This window comes from Cotesia typhae, unplaced genomic scaffold, assembly GCF_013202065.1.
Source record: "Cotesia typhae breed Kobodo isofemale line unplaced genomic scaffold, CoteBio_Ctyphae contig_50, whole genome shotgun sequence".
NCBI lineage: Eukaryota > Metazoa > Arthropoda > Insecta > Hymenoptera > Braconidae > Cotesia > Cotesia typhae.
Window position 1 is genome coordinate 2,688,297 of NW_027423758.1, and position 24,731 is coordinate 2,713,027.

A 24,731-nucleotide genomic window follows, 5' to 3' on the forward strand; every position below is an offset into this window, starting at 1 on the left:
TGGATACGTGGACGGAGAAACTGACCAAGAGAAAGAAACAAGTTGAGGTCAAGGTCCTCAGCAATCACAGGTTAGAGAAGCTTATCTTTGAGATAACATTTTAATTTTAAGACAGGATCTAAGTCGATTTTTTTTTGTTTAGGTCTGGACGTTGTGTTGATCAAAGTTATTGTGTTTTAGATATCCAAGGCGCTGCGCGCAAATCTTTGCTTGTTCCTTCTTTTTTTGGCCCCAGTTTCATTATTCTGCTGGATTAAAAATCAATTATTAGAGAAGAATATAATTTCTTACAAAATTAAATAAGGTGCTCGAGAGTAATAAGGCCTAAGTGATAGAAACGCTATATAAAATAACTTCTTCTGCTAAAAACTTAGAAGAATTTCTAAAAAACAATTTGAGTAAATGGTAAAAATTTTTTATAATTTTATATTTAATTTAAAATCATTGTTCTAATTTTTATCAACATCTTGAAAAGTATTATTGCTCAATTTAAGTGATGATTGATCACTAATACCAATTTTATCAAGTATAGTACAACTATTTCGTTGGTAAACCCAGTTATCTGCATGAATTTTTCATTGAAGATACTGATGTAAGACGATCAGAAAGACGAGCAGTAAAGGAAAACAACATTAACTTTAAAATGCCAAATTTTAGTACAATTTACTATGAAACATCTTTTGTTGTTACTGCAATTTGTCTCTGGGAAGAATTACTAAGTGAAATAATAAATGCAGCTAGTCTTGAAGCATTTAAGAATAGATTATTTGATTACTTGTTTAATTTAAATATTTAAGTTATTGTATGCCAATATCAAGTAAGTCATTGTAAGATATACGATAGTTGTTCGTTATTTAAGATTTGATATTATTTGAAAATTGTATAAAATAAACTAAAAAATATTAATTGTTAACGACAAAGTAGGACATAATAACAAATTGTTATTTGAATTTGGTAAGTGAGCTAAGTCATTATTTTTAGTTATCTTCTCAGTTAAATCAAAATCTAAATTTATACATAATAAATTGAAAATTAATCAATCAATATTAAAATAAGTAGTTAAGTAAACAATGTTTATCATATGTCAATGCCTTGACATAAAAATAAATATCTATCTATTTCCAGTAAGTATATAACCCGCAGGCCTTATTACCCTACCGTGGTAAAATACGGCCTATTTGCAAGGTTTTTGAAAAAATTTAATTTTGTGTTTGTTTATGATGAAAATTACCATTACTCCATTATATTTTATCGCTAATGTATTAATTTAAATATTAATGATACATTGTAATAATTAAATGTAATATCTCGGATTTCTTTCAAAATTTCTCTAGACCTTATTACTCGCCGATACTTTGTTTAAAAATAAACATGCAAGATTTTTATTAAAACTAAATAAGTTTTTATTCAAGACATTAAATTTAATTTAATAATTATAAAAATTACTTACGGCAAAAATGATAAGCGCCTCCGAATTATTTTACGGCAACGTCCTTTCGCATCTGAACTGTACCCTGAAGGACAATCAAATTTTGACAGAGAATCTCGTCGATTTATTTTTGAAGGATTTTTATTTGTTTCAGTTGAAGAAGATATTTTTTCAGTTTCTAAAGAATTGTTTGAAGTTATTGAAGATATTGTTGTTGTTGTTGTTGTTGTTGTTGTTGTTGTTGTTGTTGTTGTTGTTGAAGAAGAAGAAGAAGAAGAAGAAGAAGAAGAAATAGCATCTGGTTCAAAAGAAGAAGATGATGGTAAGGATGATGATGATGAAGTAGATGACAAAGTAGTTGAAGATGATGGTGGAATTGTTGGCCAAGTATGCCAAGGTTCAACTGAACTTGTAGGACCTGCAGTAGTCGTAGGCTTGGAGGCTGGTTTTATTGTAAAATCAGCGTAGTCATAAGAGTAATTATAGTCCTGTAAAAAAATATTAATGAGTGTAAATATTAATGCATGATTAATTTTATTTAAATTATTATTATTAAATAAGCATACCACATAATCACCAAGAAGATCTGTGTCCATAAGCGCAACGACCTGGATGTCCTTAAAGTCAAGTTGAACGTTGAGATCACCCGTTTGACGCTGATCATAGCTTGCTGGATGTGCATCAGTAGAATGCCAGATGAGTGTACCGGCAAGTAAAAATAAAAAATTAAGCTGCATGATGTTTCCTGGTACTTTTTCACGGGGTCATACGAGCCGAACTGCCTACAGTAAAGTCAGAGCTTGTTCTTCTGTTGGTCTGTTTAAACCAACAAGCACCAACGGGTGAGAGTGACTGAGGTAGGAGAATAACTCAAGATACATATACACTTTTATTGTTGTCTATTTTGCCTCAAGAATTAAGAACCGGTATTTTGCCCACATCCTTTGGCGATGTCCTGCCAAGAGAAAAACTTCCATAGGTTCATAGAGTCTTCAGTTTATCGACCGGACATTGGCCTCGGACTCCCGTACAATGGCCTCGAGGTTTTAGTTCGTGAATATTAATGTAGTCTCATTTTATAAACAGATCTTTTGGGAATTTAAATTTAATCCATGTCAAGTTTTTTTTTTTTTTTTTTTTTTTTTGTCAACAAACTGTAAATTTTTGCTTGTTTTGACCAATAAAAACAAACTTTTAATAAATTATTTTTGATATCTAAAAAAAATAATAGTTTAATATTAATAATATTAATGAATAAATTGATTTCTTCTTTTAAAATGTAAAAAATTATTAGTAATATAAATTTATTATAAATATTTAACTTCTGTGATATTTCTTCATTGTTACCTTCATGAGCTCGCAATAATACAATTAAAAAAGCTTAAAAAAAAAGATTCATTAAATTTTTTAGCACTCAGTGTTTTCTTATTTACAAGTGCACTGAGAGAAAAAATTTATTTTGATAAAATGAGTATTGTTGTGACAAAATATTAATTTAATGAAAATTTCAAACAATTATTTGATTACCTGAAGAAATAAAAAATTTTCTCACAGTAATTTTCTAGTTAAAAAAAAATTTATTTGATTTGGAAAAAAATAATTTTAAATAAACAACTTGCGAATTTTCAGCCAAAATTTTTTTTTCCAAATCAAAAAAATATGAGAAAAATTTTTATTTCTTCAACTAAGAAATAAAATTGTTTAAAATGTTTGACAAATTAATATCTTGTCACAACAATGCCAATTTTTTTCAAAATAAATTTTTTTTTTCAGTGTATTTCAAATAATTGTCTAATATGATTTAAAGTATTTTAGAACAAACAAATTAAATTTTCAGATTGTAGTTTCAGAAATTGCTTCGAGTATTTTCGATCTTTTTTGTTAACGTTACTGTTAAGTGTTATGATTGCTATGAAATCAAAAGACAAACAAATTATATTTTAAATCATTATAAACTTATTTGAAAAAAAAAAAAAAAAAAAAAAAAAATTAAATGAGTAAACATTTACACTTTCTATGTATAGTGATAAAAGTCAATACTTAAGCGTATAAAAAAAATATGATTGTTGATTAAAAAAAGGAAACGTAATAAAAATACTGACTTATTAGTTAATACTCGATTGTAAAAATTTCCATGAAATACCGAGATTTTCAACTTGTTCTGGAGACATTGAAACCAAGCTCGGCAAATAGTGAAAAATAGACTCCCAACAAATGTCTGTGAGTTTTGGAATAGTAATCCAAACTGAGTGAACACGAGAGCAACAGGGAACCTGAAAAAAAAAAAAAAAAAAAATATTTTTAATACAACCACATAAATACGTAATCTATTACATTAATGTAATAAGAAAAAAGCTATTCGCTAGTCAAAATAGAAGTATAATTTCTATTCTAATGAAATTACAACTGATAATATTAACACCAACCCATTTTTAAAAAAATACATGAATCAATTAATATCATAAAATATAAAAACAAACACAAATACATAGATTATACCCTCTGACATATTATTAAATTATTTCAAAATTATGTCCATCTTATGTAGAATTATTCGAGCTTTAATTTTAAAACAAAAAAAATTTTTTTGTCTTTATTGGATCCTTAAAATTAAATCGTACTAGTCGTTTTTATTCTCATTGCTGTTAGAGGAATACGGTTTCAATGTTTGTCTGTCAGAGATTAATAAATTAAATAAAATCCTATTGAATAAGCTTTCAGATGCAGTTTACAGAAAATTAATAAATTATATTATCGAATTCAATAGACATTGCGTCAAGAACTAGCAAAACTGAAAACTTTCTCAAACTTTTAAACTTTTAAATTGTTGCAATTTTTGAACTTACTGATCTAGCAAAATATATGGCTTTGTATATTGAAGATTATTTAATAAGCTTTTAGATAAAATTTACAATTATTTATTAAGTTGTTGCATTCAATAATTATTGCACGGAGAGACAGTAAAAAATAAAATATTTCACAATTTTTAAAAATTTCAAATTGCTGTAATTTTTAAATTAACCGGCCGATTCAGCTCATCTTCGAACTGAAGATTCGATAAGGATTGTGTGAGCTATAGTATATACAAATATGAACTTTTGAGTTAATAGTATTTTTTAAACTAGCATGAGCTGAATTGGGAAGTAGCAAAATTATTGAAAAGTTGCGTTATGAGGACAAAAGCAATAATTAGATTTTCTATGACATCTATTAAATTTAGTTTTAAAATATGAATTACATACTTTATCTTTCGGTTCACCGATAAATCCACCGAATGTAAAAAGTTGACCGGCAGGGGACACAGTAATCGAGTATCTTTTAAACGTTCGTGGTATTAAACTTCCATGATTGTCAATGTTCTTCCATGTCATAGTACTGAGATTTAATGTCCATAAATCATTGTTATGATCTTTATTAATAGCCATTTGTCCTGATAAAATAACTATAACATCATTGTTAGAGTCTTGATAGTGCGTAATTTGAAAACGAGCTCCGCTAGGTCCGTCTCTGTCCACTGGATAATTCGGTACATGATCAACATCTCCTTACTAATAAATACAAAATTATTAATCTAAAAATATCATCTAAAAATTCCCAAAAATCACCTCTTTTTTCTATTGTCACAGAGGTGTTCCCCCTTAATTATATAAATTAATTTTTGACATAGAATCACATTCACATGTACAAAAAAAAATAAAGAAATAAAGAAATGATTTGTGTAGCGAAATTAAAATCTACTTATGACTACTTTGAAAACATTATAATAAATTAGCTATTGCTAAAAAGGATATGAAACATTAAAAAAGCTCTAATTCAGATCAAAACCTTCCCAACGACACTAAATTTAATTAAAAAAATCTTATTTTATCATACAAATATGCTGGAGACAAAATTTTCCATATTCTCTTTTTATTACATAGCTTATTTAATAAAAATGATACTGAAATTGAGAGCCATCTGATAATTTTCAGCATTTTTTTAACAAACAAATTATAGCAAGAAAATTTTATTTAAAAATTTTATCTTTAAAAGCTCTAAAAAATTATAAATTTAATTTATTCATTTATTTATTAATAAATAAATGAGATTTTTATAAATAATTTTCTATGCCTAGTTTATTTTTAAAGAAAAATCTAAAAATTTATAATACTGAAGTTAGCAGTCAGCTGTTGATTTAAAAAATTTTTTTAATAAATCAATTACAATAAAAAAATGATTTTAAAAATTTTCACTTGTAATTTTTATGAATTTTCACATGTGAAACTTTTTAATTCATTTTTTTTTTTAATAATTGCATTATTAATAATTGCATTATGTTTATAAAAATAAACATATAATTTGTCAGTTACAAATAAATACAATATTATTAACTTAAAAAGGTCAATTACCACAAAAGAATATGGAGTGAAATCATCATCAGTCTCATCAAGACAAAAAAAAGTAAAAATCGTTTTTCCATCAAAAACAAGGTAATAAGGAATACTTTTCCAAAGTTCATTTTTTTAATCTTTTCCTTGACACTTATAAACACATTCCCAAATTCCACTCTTCATATTTATCCTGTAGACGTTGCCAACGAAATTGTTTTGATCATCAACATCTCCAACGAAATAATAATATTCTCCATCACGAATTATATTACATGAAGAAGGATATTTAGGTACTTCTCCTTGAAGAGGCTGATGGATAATATGTTCATTGAGAATATCGATAATATATAAGTCTGTTAGTTTATCAGAGTAAGGTAGTTGCATAGTGCAAATGGTTAGCAAATTCCTTTCGAAGATTACACCAATCTCATTATGCTGCCGTAATGGTAATTGAAATTCAATGTCAATGTACGCCCATTTTCTTAACAGTAAATTAAATACCGACATGTCATGAAATTCAGGCTTTATGACAAGATGAATTACGTCATCTTCTAGTTCTTGAATATCGATGATTGCTGGATCACTTCCACGGTAAATATAAAGATCGTAGCCCTTATAATATATTTTACTTCCACATCTTCCTTCTGGTTGTTCATCATCATCATATTCAGACGTATGTTCCTGCAGAACAAATGGCTTAAACGTATACAATTGTTTTGTAAACTTTGACATTTTTAGAAAATTAAATTTCAGTAAGCCTAATTTTAAACAACTATGTGCGGTAAGTATGTAGATTAACTTAATAAAAAAAAAAAAAAAAATTATTAAAAATAATTGACAAACGATTCCAGTGCGTCCTTTGTTTACTTCACATTGTACTTAATGATACTGAAGTTGGCTGACATTAAAAATTATTTTAAAATTTTATAATATTGCAATTACTAAAAAAAAAAAATTAATTAAAAAGTTTCACATGTGAAAATTAATAAAAATGACAAGTGAAAATTTTTAGAAGCTTTTTTTTACTGTAATTGATTTATTAAAAAATTTTTTTAAATTAACATCTGATTGCTAACTTCAGTATTGTTACACTTAATACGTATATTTAATTTTCATTTAATAATATTAATTTTTTAATTTATTTTTTACAGTGAGACAGTGAAAAAAACTATTGAAAATTTTTAAATATTCAACTGGGCAGAGTTTTTGCTGCTGCGGATTAATTTACAAAAGACAGAAACAGAAACAATACAACTACCCCGAAACTAGGAACATAATGACTATTGAACAATCGAGTATCGATATCAACTTTTATCAAAATCGGTGTTTTTTTTTTATAAAGTCGATCAAGCTATCAAAATTCATTTGTTAAATTTTAAATGTGGGGAAGGGGGACAAAATTTTTTTCCGAATGTTTTATGATATTGAAGTTGGCTGAAAACTGTTAATTTTTTAATGTTTTATATAAAATAAATTACAATTACAATAATCAAAATTCTTTAATAAATTTCCACTCATAATTTTTTTTAGTTTTCACATTCAGAATTTTTTTATTAAATTTTGATAATAATTATTTAATTGTTATGAAATACTCAAATAATTTCTAATGTTAGTTCCCTAGTGGTTTCACTGCCACGGTTATAATATGGCCAATTAATTCACGGTTAAACAGCAGTCAAACATTAGTCTATATTGACCATTAATTCACCCGCATAGAACTAGCATAAAACTAGCTCATTACATTTATTTGATTTTCAGAGAATTTTTTACAGGAGCTTTGTTTGGATATTTCCGGCCAAATTTTGAAATTTCAGCGGAAATTGGGTATTTGCATGATTTTGATATTCATAAACTTTTGATATTTTTACATTCTATATAATTTTTTTAAATTTTTGGAAGAAAAATTTTTCGATTTTGTTCTTAAAAATTTAAATAATTTAATAAATAAAAAAAAGCAGATATTTAAATGAATAAGTAGCTCCATCTCGTGTATGTGACGTCATAGTGCTTATTTCATTTGAAATTTTAAGCGCCAATCTCTTGTAAACACGTGGCAGGTGTAAATAATTGTTGTGTTAATTGTGATTGATTAAAAAAAGATCTGGTTGTGTTGTTTATAATAAAATAAAATTATTTAATTACTCGAAATGTCGTCAAAAAATGAGTTTTATTGGTGTATAGTTCCAACGTGTAGAAATACTGGTAAATCGACACCAGAAAAAATTTTTATAAATGTTCCATTAAATTCTGTTGTTATGTCTCGCGTTTGAATTTCCGGCAGTTGGATTATTAGCGACGAAATTAACGGGTCTATCGTTATTGGGATGTCTTTCGATTTTTTTAAATTCCTTTTTGTGTTCCGCGTTTGGATCGCGGTGCAATTCTTTTCGTACTTTTAATTTTTTTTCGATTTTCATCGCGTTAGTTAGAGCTTCTTCAACTGTGTTACAAACCGGCATACGCTGGTCGATTTCATTGACCAGATTTTGCATGAAACAGTTCGCGATAGAAGAATCGATTTTAGTTTTAAATTCTCCTAAAGCAGCAGCGATCGCGTCAGGGTTTTCCGCTTTGTGACACTCCACGATTTCATGTCCTTTCCTACGCAACCGATTTACAAATTCTATTACCGGTTCGTTTTCTTTTTGATAAATACGACCCAACTCCCCTTGTAATTGAAAGAGTGATTTGTTGGGTATATAGATTTGTTTTAATTTGGTTGTTAGCTCTGTGATTGTTGCGGGTATTACTGAGTTCAAGGAAGTTTTTATTTTTGCGCTTAACTTTATTCCGTAAATTAGTTTAGTTAAATTTGCTTCAGCTCCATCAGGTAAGACAGACTTGGCTTCTTTACAACAATTTAGAAATTCTAAAAGCTCACTGGAATTACCGTCAAATTTAGGAACGAATGACAAGGCGTCGCCTAACGAGATATGTTGATTTGCAGGTAAAGCCATGTTGTCTTCTTCAAAATTTTCTTCGCGTAAAACCGGTATTAAAATCGCGTTCGCGACTGAATTTAAATCTCGATTATTTATTGGAGGATCTACAACTTGACGATTGTCTATTGGTTCTGGATCGACAGGAACGATAACTTCTGTTTGATCCGCGATTTGATTAATTAATTTTGTTTTATTTTTAGGAGGCGAGTCTGTATCGGATTCGTCGGACGTGATTTCTGGTGAAATCACTGATCTACCGACCCCTGAGTCTGTAGTACGGTCTGCAATTTGAAAACGCGGTTTCCTTGGTTTGTCCACTAAACCTTGTGGAAAAGGGAGGTTACCGTGTTTCCTTAATGAATAAGATTTATTCTCGTCATTCGACATCAAATGTTTAAAAATAATTTTAACGTTTGCAAGGTCTACGATAGAACAATATACCAAAAAAAAAAAAAAAAATAAAACAATATTATTTGATCAGAGTTTCACAACCAATTATAATGAATTCTGTTTTTACGTTTCGTTATTCAAATTTACCATTGTTACTTTTGGATTTATAATTTCAGATTTTACTATGCAGGATAAATAGAGAATAAATAGTGGATAATAATAGCGAGACCATGCATAGGGAAATAGAAATTAAAGCATTTTTAAAAAGTAATAGTTTGGAAATTAGAAAATTATCATAAAATATTAAGGTTAGAACGAGGTTCCCGCGCCAGAACTTCCAATATTTAACAATAAACAATTTAGGATTAAGAGAAATGTTAGCAGATCAGAATTTATTTAACGAATTAAGTGTTTTAATGTAAACACCCGTATATTATTCCAGACAAAATCTCATGGGTCCCTGTTCGAGCGCCAATTGTTATGTCCAAGATTAGACTTATTGAAATATAATTTTGGTCCAAGTCTTGCGACCTATAGACCGGGATCGTGAGATTGTGTTTGGAATGTAATAATGTTTAGATGGGTGTTTTACTTTTGTGGTGAATTTATTTTAACTATAGATTTACAAATTCTAAATTGAAAGTCTGAATATAAAGGTAACTTAATTTGTTAATATGAGGCATTTTTATTAATTTGTTGATAATCACAAACTACACTGTTGAACTGATGCTTCTCAAAAGTCTTAGTATAACAACATTGACATGTTCATAACCTCCAAACACATTCACTTTAAATTAAAAAAAACATTTCACAAAAATTTATTTCACTTTAAATTATTTTCAACAAAATCTAGCATTAAAAATAGGATGTATAAAACTTAAAATTGAAAAAAACTTAACTTTAAGTTTTTTAGCAATGTAAAATATTATACATGACTTAAATGCTCATTCAAATATACGCGCTACAAACAGCACAATGACGTCACACCAATCACATCACGTTTTACATCACGTGACTTTTATGTAATTTAGGACCACTTTTATTTATTAAATTATTTAAATTTTTAAGAACAACATCGAAAAATTTTTCTTCCAAAAATTTTAAAAAATTATATAGAATGTAAAAATATCAAAAGTTTATGAATATCAAAATCATGCAAATACCCAATTCCCAAACAAAGCTCCTGTTAAAAAATTCTCTGAAAATCATATATATCCTTTTACGCTCAAAATATGTCAGGAAATTACCAACTCGCTGTCAAAAGCGGAACTTAAAATTCCAATTTTAAGAGGTCTATCACAAAAGTTACATTTTGATTCAAGTAAATTTTACTTATTTCAACAATTTTTTTGCTTGAATCAAAATGATCAAACTCTTTAAAATAATGACACTGAAGTTAACAGACATTAAAAATTTTTTTAGAATCTTATAGCAGTTAAATTATTATTAAAAACATTAATTAAAAAGTTCCACATGTGAAAATTAATAAAAATTACAAGTGAAAATCTTTAGAAGCTTTTTTTTTTTTTTTGTTGTAATTGATTAGTTAAAAAAATTTTTAAAATTGACAGCTGACGGCTAACTTCAGTATCATTCAAAATAATGTTTTCGGTTCAAAATTCATTTAATTAAATCCAGTCAATTTTTTTATTAGTATATATTTTCTGTCTTAAAAACAATAATCAACTTTCAATGATCTTAGAAACAAATACAATTTATACAAAGAATATAATCCAGGAATTCAATTATTTTTTGATCTAATTAAATTTTTTTTCAGTGCAATAATTTCAAATGTATCGTTAAAAATTGGAAAAAATTATCAAAATGAAAAATATTAGAAGCATTTAAAGTATCATATAAAATCTAGTAATCAATTTATGTATAATTTAGTGATGTGAAAACATCCCATTTGATTCCAAGTGCTATTACTTGATCTTCAGTTAGTAAAGGTATATTTGGAATATAATACAGAAGAGCTTGCCAACACATTTGTTTTAATCTTGGAACACAGAGCCAGATTGAATAAATCTGCGACGAACATATATTCTAAAACAGAAATTATTTAAAACATATATATTATTTTCTACTAAATTTAGTCAGAAGATAATTACTTATAGGGGTGATTCTAGGGTGTGCGAAAATGTAACTTCCTTGATGGACCTTTTAAAATTGGCACTTTGAGTTCCGCTTTTAACAGAAGTTGTGTTTGGGCATTTCCTGACATATTTTAAGCGTTAAGGGTTTATTTAATTTTTATAGAATTTTTTTAACAGGAGTTTTGTTCGGCCAAATTTAAAAATTTTGAAATTCCAGCAAAAATGCCTAAACAAAACTCCTGGTAAAAAATTCGATGAAAATCAAATAAATCCTTAACGCTCAAAATATGTCAGGAAATGCCTAAACACAACTCCTGTTAAAAGCGGAACTCAAAATTCCAGTTTTAAGAGGTACATCAAGGAAGTTACATTTTGGCACACCCTTGGGTGATTCTCTGTAAGGATTTTTTTTTGCTGTCCCAGGCATTTTTTTATTAGAAAAATTGTTATTTTGTAACTAAAAAAAAAAAAAGTTTATTACAAAAGTAAAAAAACATTTCTATTTGGAGGATTGAAAACTAAAATGAAATAAATTTTGCTTTTTTTGCTATGAATTCGTAAACCACCGAAATAACAGTCCCCTGGGCTGTCCCATTCCCAAAATTGAAACTTTAAAATTAAATTTTAAATTATTCGTCCATAATATATAATTTGGTCCATAATGTTTATAAACTTAATTAGTTAACTAACAATCTTCTTCAATAAAAAGTACCGATAATTAATTTGTTTAATTAAATTCATTAAACCAAAGTTTGTCCCAGGCGTTTTAAGAACAATCCCCTGCCAGAAGTTTAAAGCCAAAAAAAAAATCCAGCGTGTTATTTTACCTTTTGTCAAGTTTATAAGAATCTAACTAGCTTTAAGTTAGTAACTGTAGTGCTGTTAGCGCCTAATCGGCATTTTATTTAGTGTCAAAAACACTGTTTGTGCTGGAAACATGTGTCTGAGCCACGAGAAACTCAGTCCCCTGGCAACTATTTTTATTTATAATTTATTTATAAAATTGGATTCTTAAGTCTTAATATTATTCTAATTAATGTAAATATTAATTGAGAACTTGAAAAGTTGAATGCATTGAAATAGTTTGCTTGATTTTTCTCAATTTGATAAAAAAAAAACAGTCTCCTGTCATGCTATATGGCAAAAGATACACAAATATCGAAAAAATAAAAATTAAATTGGTTGTTTATTTATTTATTATCATTAAACTGATAGTTTTGTAGCCCTTGTTAATTTTTTTTCTAATAAAATCAAAAATAATTTGGTCGGACAATTTTGTATAGATTTAAGACGTCTTTGCAGAGAATCACCCATAGATTAAATTAAAGGGTGATGAATACATACCACGTCGTCTATGGCTTTCCTTATTCCTCCAAAGATGCATAACTGACCATAAGGTGAAATGGTAGCACAATGTTTAGTACCATCTATTACAGACGGTATCAATCCCACGTATTTCCATTGCTTACTTCTGAGATTTAATTTCCAAAGGTCCCTATAAATATGATCATTTGTGACTTCCGCTCCTCTTACTGCTTGGCTCCAAGGGGGCTTGGTTCCTCCAAATATAACAACATTTACGTCACCAGTGTTTAGGTCTGTAAATTGCGTAATACTAAAATCCACTCTTTCCGCTGGAAAGATTGGAAAATGTGGTAACTGGCTGTAATCTCCATAAGTATTCATAATTCTCCAGGTTTTGCTTTCAAAATCGAACACTGGAATGCTCTGCAATAGTGTAAGTTATTTAAGCATAAATTATATCTTTCATTAATTAATAGGAAATTTATCTGTTACAGTTAACAACTCTCGAGAAAAAGTGATTAAAATGCTCAAGACAGTAGAGAGCGCTATATTAAAACTACTGGCTATTTTCTGCACATTACTGAGTCGTGCGCTGGCATTAACCAGTCGTGTCTCATACATACATACATACATACATACACACACCATCGCAGGAATCTAGGAAAGCTTCCTAGGATCTCAAGTCGAGATGTCGCATATCATTATGAATCATTTTGTAGAATTTAAAAGTATTTATAATTTTCTATCATCTTAAATCCTAATTAATCATATTTAACAGTTTAAATCATTTCATATCCTGTTAAGTCATATTTTTAGAGTTAAATAGTATTTAACAGAATTAAAAATTATAAATCATGTTGAATCCTTTTGAATCATATTTTCAGGATTTGATAGCATTCGTGAGGATATAAATTTTTTTAATTCTATCAAATTCCTTTTTTAATCAGGGATACAGGACTCTCTACTGTCTATGAATATTTTTCTAATATTTGTATAAAACAGTAACCATTGGTGTTTTATTTTCTCCGTGTAGACGCTATATTATCTTTTCGTAAGCTTTTGAGGTCGGTGTACAAAATTGAGTAACTCGCTTGACTCGGCACCGCATGCAGTTATTTAATAAATGCAATAACTTTGATCACTTTTTTTTTTTTTTATTTAATACAAATTACAACGGGATATTATTATATTATTGTTTTAATAAAAACTTTGAATATTCTTCTTTACAATCATGCAAATAAAACCTAGAGTTACGTAATTTATTTATATGTAATTAATCATCAAAGTTTGTGAAAATGGAAAATTTTCAATTTTCAAAAATTCATAACTTAGAAACTATCAATTTTAGGAAAATTTTATAAGTGTAACTTTCGTCTTCAAATTGTCATCAATATCTAAAAAAAAAAGTAACCAATCACAAAAAAATTATTTTTTAAACAATTGTTCAAGCAAATAGTTATAAATAATTGATGGTCCGAGATTTCGAAAAAATAACTGCAATGTTCGGTTTCAGTTGGTTAAAAAACATAAAACTAATTTCATTTTGTACACCGACCTCAAAAGTTTACGAAAAGATAATACAACGTCTAGACTATCAAAGATAAATTTAACTGAAGAAATAATTCGGACGGCTTAGACCAGGACTCGCACCTGGATCTTTAGGTTACGCACCAAAGGCTCTACCTGTTAAGCTATTCTTTAATCATAATGATACACTTTATAATAAAATTTTTTATTTTTTCAGTCAAATTTATCTTTAATGACAAATTTAGATATAAATTGTGGCTAAATTGTTTCTCCCTGGAGAGAAATATATCAGGTCAACAATATTAATTAAAAATTGGAGAAAAATTATTGCATTACTGGCTAGTAAGGTGTGCAAAAAATTCAATTTCCATGAAAAACCTTTTAAAATTAGAATTTTGAGTTTCGCTTTTAGCAGGAGCTGTATTTAGGCATTTCCTAAGATATTTTCGAGTGAGACAATTTATTTGATTTTCATAGAATTTTTTAATAGGAGTTTAGTTTGGGTATTTCCACTAAAATTTCAAATTTTTTAAGGGGTTATATCCACTTGTAATTTTGAAAAAATCGAAAATTTTTTTTTTTGCATATTTTGAATGTATATTTATTCGAGAATATTGTCTGTAAATTTCAAAGTAATCCGGTAAAGAGTATCGGAGTAATAAGCGTATTTGTAAAGATGTCTCCGAGTGTTTAAAAGTAAGCGGAATTGTAAATTTAAATAATAGCCAAAACCTTAAATGCGTTTTTCTCGAAACGATGTTTTCAAAGTCGGTGAGGAATTTTTCTCCGAAACGGCTTGACCGATTGACTTGAAATTTTAATAAGATCTTCTTAGATACTTTTATCAGGTAATGATCGAAGGAATAAAGTTTCTGATAAAAATTTCGATTTTTTAAGTCACTTTAAAGTGTAAATTTTCGTGCAAAAAAAGATTTTTTTTTGTTGGAAAGCCGCCATTTTGTCTAAAATCAAAATTTTGACTATTTCTTCAATCATTATCTGTATTAATCCATCCTAAAAGTAATCCTTTTGGTTTTTTTTATTTCAAATAATTTGGATCAGAGATATCTTCCTCACCGCCTGACACCTTTTTGTGGAGGACCTTCAGGAGATCTTCTACAGGAACAACGGAACCCAATATTTTTATTAATAAAATATAAATTATTAAAATACGTTAAATTCGCTAAATGTTGATATATTTTATGTACGTATTCAATAAGAAGCCTCTCCAGAAAAAATTAACAAAAAAACACATTTTTTCGAACTTACAAATGGATATAACCCCTTAACTTGAAAAAATTTAACTTCGTTCAAGAAATTTTAACTTCTTCCAAGAAATTTCAGTCTTCCTTAAGATTTTCTTAATTTAAAAAAATTTACTTTTAATTCAAGACTTTTTTTCTTTATCCGCAGTCTTTAGGATAAAAATAAAGATTAAAATAATAATAATAATATTTACAGTCAAAGGGATAAATGTTTCTCCAGAGTCCAGATGAATATATCCACCAATAACAAAAATGGACTTTCCATCATAAGCTAAAGTGTGCTGAGCCGCTACCAAATAGCTGCGATCCTCGATGGATGTGTCATACTTAGAGAAAGGTATTAATTCTAAATTGTGCGAATCTAATTCATAGACATCAAAACTGGTTTTTTTAAATCCAGCCAGTCGTATTCCGTAAATAAAATTTTTATGACTAATCATGTTAGTTGCGGCTGAATCAAAATGTTGTCCGTGATTATATCGAGTAAAAACTTGATCGTTTTTATAATGATATTCAACAGCACCAAATAGACGACCTTGTTGTTCATGATCAGGCAGAGAGGCGTAAGTGTAAATCGTAAAACAATTTTCAAAAAATATTGCGGTAATTATTCGATCACCAACTAGATCGGATAAATACAATTTTTCCTTATCTGCCAATAATTTCCATCTTTTCTTCGACAAATCGAAACCCCATAGATCAAGAAAATCAGGCTTGTGTCTGGGGTGTGGTAAACTCTGGAACAATTGATAATTGGCACTAGTAGGATCAAATCCACCGAAAACGTACAACATTTTTCCATCATTGTACATCGTTGAGCATATTCTACCTGACGGGTGCAAGGCACTTTTAACAATTTCTCTCCTACATGTAAGTGGTTGAAAGATGAACATTTTTTTGAAACACTTTTCAGATTTGATTATTTCACTGATATGTTAATGGCAAAAAATTTATGTCAGTTACACTAAACAATATGTGTGATTTGTGATGGCACTCAGATTATAATGAAGCAAAATTACTTAAACTACAGTTAGAATTAGATCCAGAAATTAGTAAGTCAATACAAATCAATACAATACTCCTTCTACAAATTTTTATACTTTGGAATTTTTTTTCAGTGATTTGGACAAGAAATTAAACAATATTTTTTCAAATTACAAAAGATGACAAACGAAGATTAGAAAATTAACTGAATTGGAAGACGAAACTCAAGAAACTATTGATTTTATATGAAATCAAGAACAAAAGGTTTGTAGTGGGGATTTTGCGATTAAATGAGGCTTATTTTTTTTTTTTAAACATACTCACAAATTCTAAGAAATTCCATTGATTCATCATTTCGTTGTGTTCATTCTTTGAAAATTGATAGGAATTTAAGATATAATTTTTTCACTTCAAAATAACTTCTTATTAATTATTTTTCTTCTACAAATCCGATAAGCTAGCATATTGGAATAACAATTATATTCGATAAGCCTATATTAAAATAAAATTAAATTCATGAAGAAAAAATTATTGTTCTTTGAAATCAAATGATTGAAGTGGTTTTGAGATTTTATTTTTTTTGTTTAAGGGGTTATATCCATTTGTAAGTTCGAAAAAATGTGTTTTTTTGTTAATTTTTTCTGGAGAGGCTTCTTATTGAATATGTACATAAAATATATCAACATTTAGCGAATTTAACGTATTTTAATAATTTATATTTTATTAATAAAAATATTGGGTTCCGTTGTTCCTGTAGAAGATCTCCTGAAGGTCCTCCACAAAAAGGTGTCAGGCGGTGAGGAAGATATCTCTGATCCAAATTATTTGAAATAAAAAAAACCAAAAGGATTACTTTTAGGATAGATTAATACAGGTAATGATCGAAGAAATAGTCAAAATTTTGATTTTAGACAAAATGGCGGCTTTCCAACAAAAAAATAATCTTTTTTTGCACGAAAATTTACACTTTAAAGTGACTTAAAAAATCGAAATTTTTATCAGAAACTTTATTCCTTCGATCATTACCTGATAAAAGTATCTAAGAAGATCTTATGAAAATTTCAAGTCAATCGGTCAAGCCGTTTCGGAGAAAAATTCCTCACCGACTTTGAAAACATCGTTTCGAGAAAAACGCATTTAAGGTTTTGGCTATTATTTAAATTTACAATTCCGCTTACTTTCAAACACTCGGAGACATCTTTACAAATACGCTTATTACTCCGATACTCTTTACCGGATTACTTTGAAATTTACAGACAATATTCTCGAATATATATACATTCAAAATATGCAAAAAAAAAATTTTCGATTTTTTCAAAATTACAAATGGATATAACCCCTTAAACTAAACAAATTTGCAATTAATTTAGAATACAATTTTGTTGATCTTGATGTAATTTATTCACAAATTGTTTATTTATTTATTTATTTATTTGAAAAGAAACGCCTTCGGCAATTAACAGCAATATATTACATTTTCATGTGTAGGATGTTTAGTTAATATTTGTATACAATAAATAATTACAGTGAAATTAGCCGTCAGCTGTTAGTTAAAAAAATTTTTTTAATAAATTAATTACAATAAAAAATGTTTTTAAAAATTTTCACTTGTGATTTTTATTAATTTTCACATGTGAAACGTTTTAATTTAATTTTGTTATAATAATTTAATTGCTATAAAATTCTAAAAAAATTTTTAATATTTGTCAACTTCAGTGTCATCATAAATAACATCTGTAAAGAGAAGATAGACTTAAGAGATTTAAGAGAAGAGAAAAACAAAAAATTTTTTTTATAATTGATAATTGATAATCACTAATTAATAATTAATCATTTATAATCACTATTTGTATACCTGGAATGGTATTTTAGAATCACCCAAATTATAATCAAAGAATTCAATTTATTAAAATTCTTTTCAATACAATAATATTCAAATTTCAAATTTATTATTATCAATAAAAAGAAATTGAAGCATGTAAAGTATTAAATAAAATCTAGTATTCAAATTAATAAATTTTTGATTAGAAAACCTCCCATAAGGTTCTAAGTAATATTTCTTCTTCAATCATTAAATTTGGATAATAGTCAAGAATTGCTTATCATAAATATTCTTTCATTATACACTGAGAGAAAAAATTTCTTTTGAAAAAAATAACCAATTTTGTAATATGAAATTAATTTATTGAAAATTTTAAACAATTATATTTTTTAGCTGAAGAAATACAAAATTTTTTCACAATAACTTTCTTGTTGAAAAAAAATTTGCTAGATTTGGGAAAAAGAATCTTTGGATAAAAAATTCGAAAGTTGTCTATCCAATCGTTTTTTTTTACAAATCAAATAAAATTTTTTTTAAAAAGAAAAATTATTGTGAGAAAAATTTTTATTTCTTCAATTAAAAAATAAAATTGTTTCACATTTGCAACAAATTAATTTATTGTCACAACAGAGTCAATTTTTTTTCAAAATAAATTTTTGAACAAAAAAATGAACAGCTTGATATTTGCATTAATCTTCTTATAGAAACAATGGCACCTAATAATAATAACAACGACACAAACAGAGATTAGAGAAAATTTAGTTTTAATATTGTCAATATTTTCATTTAAAAATATGTTGTTAAAAAGTAGTGTTTTCTTCAATTTTCTTAAAATTAAAAAGAAACAAAATAAAATGAAAATAATGGAAAATTAATTGTAAGCTACTTTTGATTATTTATTCAAAAAATAACGGCCTTGATAATAATTTTAGTAAATGTGTGAAGAAATACCAAAATTATAATTAAAAGTAAGAAGAGAAAAAATTGACAAACAAAATAATGAACTAATTAATTATTATTATTCATTTATACGATATCAATCATTTATTTATTTGTTACAATAATTAAATTGAGATATTTTATAAATTTTAGAATTTAATAAATAAAAAAGAGCCATTCGGCAGCCGAAATGGAAGTAGATTTGATTTTATCACTTATTAATCAAAAATACAATTAGATTAACGTATGATGTATATTGTAATCATTGTAATCAAAGTTTACACAGTTATTATATAAAATTTATCATAATTAATCATTATTACATGAAATTTGTTATAGTAAATTAATTTTTTATTATATTAACTTAATTTTGTGAACCTAAAAAATTTTTTTATTCATTTATTGTTTCATTATAACCGTTACATTGATAACCGTAATTAGAAAATAGTTATAATCAACGTCACAGTCAATTTTAGAAGCAAACGAATTGTGGTGAATTTAATAACTATATTCTCGTTAACTAAATATTCCTAACTTCACATAATAAACAAATATTATTTTGTTATTTAAGAAAACTGTCATTGAAATGATTATTAGATTATCAGTAATAAGAATTATAAACTGCGATATTAATTGTAAATTTATCTATATTTGAAAATATGGTTAAAATAAATTTTAATGAGAGTCAGGAACTCAGATTGTTTGAAAATTGTGAAGAATCAAAGTAAGTGGTATAATTTAAAATTTTATCATTTTGAACTAATTTTGTTGTTTAAAAATTTTTGATAATTTATTACAAGGTAATGTTAATTTTTCTTTTTTAGTTTTTCAAGATTTGTTACGACAATAGTTGGAATTCAGTGGGTAGAATTTGAATATAGCTTCATTTTTTTTATTACAAAACTAGGTAAAAACAATAACTTTTCGATATTTGGAAATCGTTAATTTTCTATGAAATCTACTAAAACGAGTGCAACAGCAAATTTCATATTTGGCATAGCGGAATAGGACTTAATTTTAAGACTACACATATGATTTGGTACTCAAATTAAAGCTTATTTAAAACACTTTCAAATGCAGTTTACAGAGATTCAATAAGTTATTCCATTCAGAAGTTATTCGAGTTAGAAAGTGAAGAAATATGAATTTTTATGATTTTGAAAATTTTGAAATCTTGGCATTTCTAAATTACTTGACCGATTAAGCTCATCTTCGAACTTAACTTCGGTATCTATCTGTAGAATAAGTATGTTGAGTTTGGTAAAGATCTGTTGTAAATTGGTGACGCTATCGTTGTGACAAACTGCGTTATATCGTATATATATAATATTTATTTAGCCCTTGGCTATCTTACAACATTTACAATATTTACATTCAATTCTGTTTACAATTCTTAGTTATAATTTTATAAGTCAATTTCATCCTTTACATATTCTTTTAATGCTATTCTAAAATATTTTATCCTATTTTCGTTTCTTATAAAATCTGGCAAGTTATTGTACCAGTTATAACCAATATAAGTAATGCATTTCTCAGCAATGTAAGTCTTGGTTTTTTTTATATTTATTTTTGAGCTAGATCTAGTGTAGTAATTGTGAGTATTTTCCATTCTTGTAATTTTTGAGTGTGGCTATTGGCACATTCCCGTGCTAGAACGGGGCACGGGAAAAGTGGTCATTTTTCCTCGTTTTCGCGCATGCGCACAGGTAAATTACCAAATCGTCTGAAATATGACCGACCCGTGTCTCCGTGCTCCCGTGCTTTCTGACATGCGCACGGGTGATTTTTATTTCATTATAAAGGCGCCAGAAAAATTACTAGACTTTTTTTTAAAACTTTGATATTCCCGTGCCCGGTTTAGAATTAATAAATCTCGAGGGCACGGGAGATTTTTTTATGATTTATATTTGAAAAAAATTCATGTAGATTAATTATGATTAATAATTACAGCTTAAGTGGTACATATGATTCAACAAATTATAATTAGTAATTATAAATCAAATTAATATCATTAATATGAGACTAATATATCGCGTTACAGATGCCATAAGGGCGTATAATAAAAATTCTATTATTTTTTCTAAATCCAAAAAAATTTTTAGTTTGAAAAAAAATTTTTTTTTGCATTTTTTCACGTTTCATACAAAAGTGCGTCGGTTCCCGAAAAAAAATTTTTTTTATATGCCCTTATGGCATTCGAGGTGGGTCCCGGGAGCCATAAGGGCGTATCAAAAAAAATTTTTTTTGGGAATCGACGTACTTTTGTATGAAACGTCGAGAAATACAAAAAAAAATTTTTCTTCCAGCTAAAAATTTTTTTTGGACTTAGAAAAAATAATAAAATTTTTATTATACGCCCTTATGGCATCCGAGGTGGGTCCCGGGAGCCATAAGGGCGTATGAATTTTTTTTTCCATTTCTGCACATTTTAGACGAAACTACGTTGATTCCCGAAAAAAAATTTTTTATACGCTTTTCTGGCTTTTCACCGGGACCTTTTGCCGGTATACGCCCTTATGGCATCTGGAACGCGATATAATTATGTGATCTTAACATTGATATTAAAAATTTCGTTCGAAGATGTTACTAAGTACTACCGCCTTTGTACGCATATTCACATCACAAAGTTAAACTATAAAAAACAAAGATAAAGCGTTTCCCAGGTAACCGACTTATTTATCTTCATACAGTTCAGCTAAAGCTTAATTTGAAGACATCACTGGGAGGGTAAGAGATGGGTGGGAGTGATCTCTTCGAACGAAATCATCAACATAATTATATTTCAAATTTCGTTCTCGAGATCACTAAGTAGATGTTCAGAGCTGTAACATGTGGGGTAAGGGGGGGGGGCAAAATGGGCCCCCTAAAATTATCAATATCCAAAAATATTTGAGGACAAAATGGGCCCTCAACATTTTCAACTCTCAAAGTGTTTGGGAGGTAAAATGGGCTGATTAGACTTTAAAAACCAACGAATATTTTTCAGTTAAACGCGTTCAAGAATTTTTGTATTATAGAAAAAATCATCAAAAAATTATATAAAGAACGAACTAGGTCACGAGTTAAATAACAGCATTATTTACTATATTTTTTGTTAAAAAACTATTTATTTTACAGAAGCGTCCCTGATTATTTTTACGATGGTGTGTGTGTGTGTGTGTGTGTGTGTGTGTGTGTGTGTGTGTGTGTGTGTGTGTGTGTGTGTGTGTGTGTGTGTGTGTGTGTGTGTGTGTGTGTGTGTGTGTGTGTGTGTGTGTGTGTGTGTGTGTAAACCTCTCATAACTTTTGAACGTTAATATTATTAGGCTCTAACTTTATTATTTCAGAAAATATTATAACTTTAATAAAAAATCAGTTTTCTCACCTAAAAATGGCTGTAACTCCTAAAATGATCAATTTAAAATCATTTTCTCTAATAAGTGAGGTTCCTCGTTAATTTTCCCATAGAAAACTTCGATATTATCAGGGTCTAATTTTATTATTTTAGAAAATATAGGCACTTTAATAAAAATTCAGTTTTCTCATCTAAAAATAGCTGTAATTCGTTTAATAATGAATTTAGACCGATATTCTTTATTGAGAAGGATTCCTCGTGAATTTTCCTATGGGAAACGTTCGTAATATAAGGCTTTAACTTTATTATTTCAGAAAATATTATAACTTTAATAAAAAATCAGTTTTCTAACCTAAAAATCGCTGTTACTCCTAAAATGATGACTTTAAAATCATTTTCTCTTAAAAGTGAGGTTCCTTGTTAATTTTCCTATAAAAAGCTTTTATATTATTAGGCTCTAACTTTATTATCTTAGAAAATATAGGCACTTTAATGAAAATTCAGTTTTCTCATCTAAAAATTGCTGTAATTCGTAAAATAATAAATTTAGACCAATATTCTTTGTTTACGAGGGTTCCTTGTGAATTTTTCTATAGAAAACGTTTATATTATTAGTCTCTAGCTTTATTATTTCAGAAAATATTAGCACTTTATAGAATATATTTCTAGATCTAGACTTAAAATTTAATTGAAATATTGTTTTGACCCGCACAGATTCTAAATTCCATCCGATTGAAATGTATCTTTTATCCCTGTATAAAAGGAACCAGAATATATACTGGAACCAGAATGAATACATATTAAAACCAGAAGAAAACTTGAGTAAATCCATAACGGAATCACAATGAATACATTTAAAAACCAGAATAAAACTTGGGTAAATCCATATTGGAATCAAAATGTAATTTTAGTGAATACATACCCATTTCAGAAAGAAAACATACCAAAACCAGAATGTAATCAGAGTGAATACATACTATGATCCGAATAAATACATGCCAAATCATGAATATATCCTGAATTAATACACGGAAAAAAGTAAACAGCCCATGCTTGGCTTCCGGTAAATTTTTATAGTTTCAAACAGTACAGCGGACATCGGGGTTGCACAAATTTAAATATTACAAAACTCAATGAAGAAAGTGTAAAAGCTACAATTTAAAATTTAATATCGAAAGAAAGTGATTAGTAGCTGTCAATAAAGTAAATAACGACTTTCTCATCTTAAAAAATTATAGTTTCAAACTATAATAAATATCATTATCGGATATAATTTATAAAATTCGCTATGTAAATTAACAAAAAAATTAACAATAAAAAAAATATTTGATAAAAAATTTCTTCTTCGTTTTGTTTTTTTTTTTATTTTTTTTTTAGTTTATTTAATTTTTTTTTTTTTATTTTGAATTTTGCTTTTTTTCGGAGTTTTTTTAAGGAGGTGGAGGGGGGAGAAGGTTTCACATCACATTCACATTCACTCATCTTAATTAATAATTTCAACGATTGCCTTATAAATAAATTTATAAAAACGCCTATCGCCCTACCCGAGATTCGAACATCTATGTCAGTTACTGTTTTTTAAAATTGGGCAGTCGTAAATATTGAAAATTTTCTTTAGTCCGGATAAATCTCATTTCTTAGTGAATTTTTTCATACATTAATGCAATTACTTTTTATAAATTTAGATACATTTCTTAGAAAAATTAAAAGGTCAAAATCTAATTTCAAATTTTTTTAACAAGTTTTCAAAATGATTTTATGAAATGATTTATCGAAATCATCCAAAGCTATTGTCATTGTTTTATGTTAATTCTCGGCAAATGTTAAAAGTATCTCGATAATTACTATTTTTACTTAATTTTTCCTTCTTTTTATAAAAAACATCGACATTTTTTATGTATTCTTAAATTATTTAAAAGAAAGTTTCTCTTCGATTTTGCATCTTTTTTAAAATTTGAAAAACAAATTTTTTTAAGTTGAGCTTATTTTGCAAACCGAAGTTTCGAAAAATGTTGAAGATTTTGGTTGAATCCCAAAATTGAAAATAAAACTACACCATCAATATAATAAAATTTGCAATGTTATGATAAATTCCAGATTCTGATGTGCATTTAGGCACTTGTGCCGTTACACCAGCAAGTCAAGGTCTACCGTTTTCGCAATCAACGATAAGTCATACGTCAGCTATTTCTGATTTTGAAACTGAACTTTTATTGTCACTAGAAACTCCAAAAATTAATATTATGACACCTGAACTTGTCGCTGCGTTAGATCGCGCAAATGTAAGTAGCAGAAACGCTACTTATATTTTAGCTGCGGCTTTGAAGG

At 27.6% G+C, this 24,731-nt stretch overlaps 2 protein-coding genes across 5 annotated transcripts; both read right to left on the minus strand.

Moving 5' to 3' along the window:
- Positions 1-105: 105 nt before the first annotated feature.
- Positions 106-7,043, minus strand: LOC141531658 (uncharacterized). 4 transcript variants are annotated; one of them, XM_074249582.1, is made up of 6 exons: positions 5,818-6,533; positions 4,672-4,977; positions 3,532-3,702; positions 1,996-2,644; positions 1,451-1,917; positions 106-245 (listed from the first exon to the last, which is right to left on the minus strand). In XM_074249582.1, exons 4-6 carry the CDS (start codon positions 2,164-2,166, stop codon positions 167-169), a joined length of 717 nt encoding a protein of 238 aa, XP_074105683.1. In that variant the 5' UTR covers positions 2,167-2,644; positions 3,532-3,702; positions 4,672-4,977; positions 5,818-6,533; the 3' UTR covers positions 106-166. The 4 variants fall into 4 exon arrangements, with proteins under 4 accessions (XP_074105683.1, XP_074105682.1, XP_074105681.1 ...); XM_074249581.1 differs by lacking the exon at positions 5,818-6,533 and adding an exon at positions 6,949-7,043 and having other exon boundaries at positions 167-248; XM_074249580.1 differs by lacking the exon at positions 5,818-6,533 and adding an exon at positions 6,876-6,991 and having other exon boundaries at positions 167-248.
- Positions 7,044-10,840: 3,797 nt separating this feature from the next.
- On the minus strand, positions 10,841-16,512 carry LOC141531642 (kelch domain-containing protein 10 homolog). Its single transcript, XM_074249561.1, has 3 exons — positions 15,519-16,512; positions 12,572-12,955; positions 10,841-11,177 (listed from the first exon to the last, which is right to left on the minus strand). The coding sequence occupies exons 1-3, from the start codon at positions 16,215-16,217 to the stop codon at positions 11,007-11,009; spliced, it is 1,254 nt and encodes a 417-aa protein (XP_074105662.1). The 5' UTR covers positions 16,218-16,512; the 3' UTR covers positions 10,841-11,006.
- Between the last annotated feature and the right edge of the window lie 8,219 nt (positions 16,513-24,731).

Bases quoted from the DNA above. Each gene is read 5' to 3' on its own strand.
- LOC141531642 (XM_074249561.1), bottom strand. From the start codon at position 16,217: ATGTTCATCTTTCAACCACTTACATGTAGGAGAGAAATTGTTAAAAGT. The intron at 12,956-15,518 runs GTAAATATTATT...ACACTATTGCAG, and splicing joins AAACATTTATCCCTTTGACT to AGCATTCCAGTGTTCGATTT. The intron at 11,178-12,571 runs GTATGTATTCAT...TTTCTGTTTTAG, and splicing joins GGAAAGCCATAGACGACGTG to AATATATGTTCGTCGCAGAT.
- LOC141531658 (XM_074249581.1), bottom strand. From the start codon at position 2,166: ATGCAGCTTAATTTTTTATTTTTACTTGCCGGTACACTCATCTGGCAT. The intron at 1,918-1,995 runs GTATGCTTATTT...ATTTTTTTACAG, and splicing joins ATCTTCTTGGTGATTATGTG to GACTATAATTACTCTTATGA. The intron at 249-1,450 runs GTAAGTAATTTT...TTTTTAATCCAG, and splicing joins AGGCGCTTATCATTTTTGCC to CAGAATAATGAAACTGGGGC.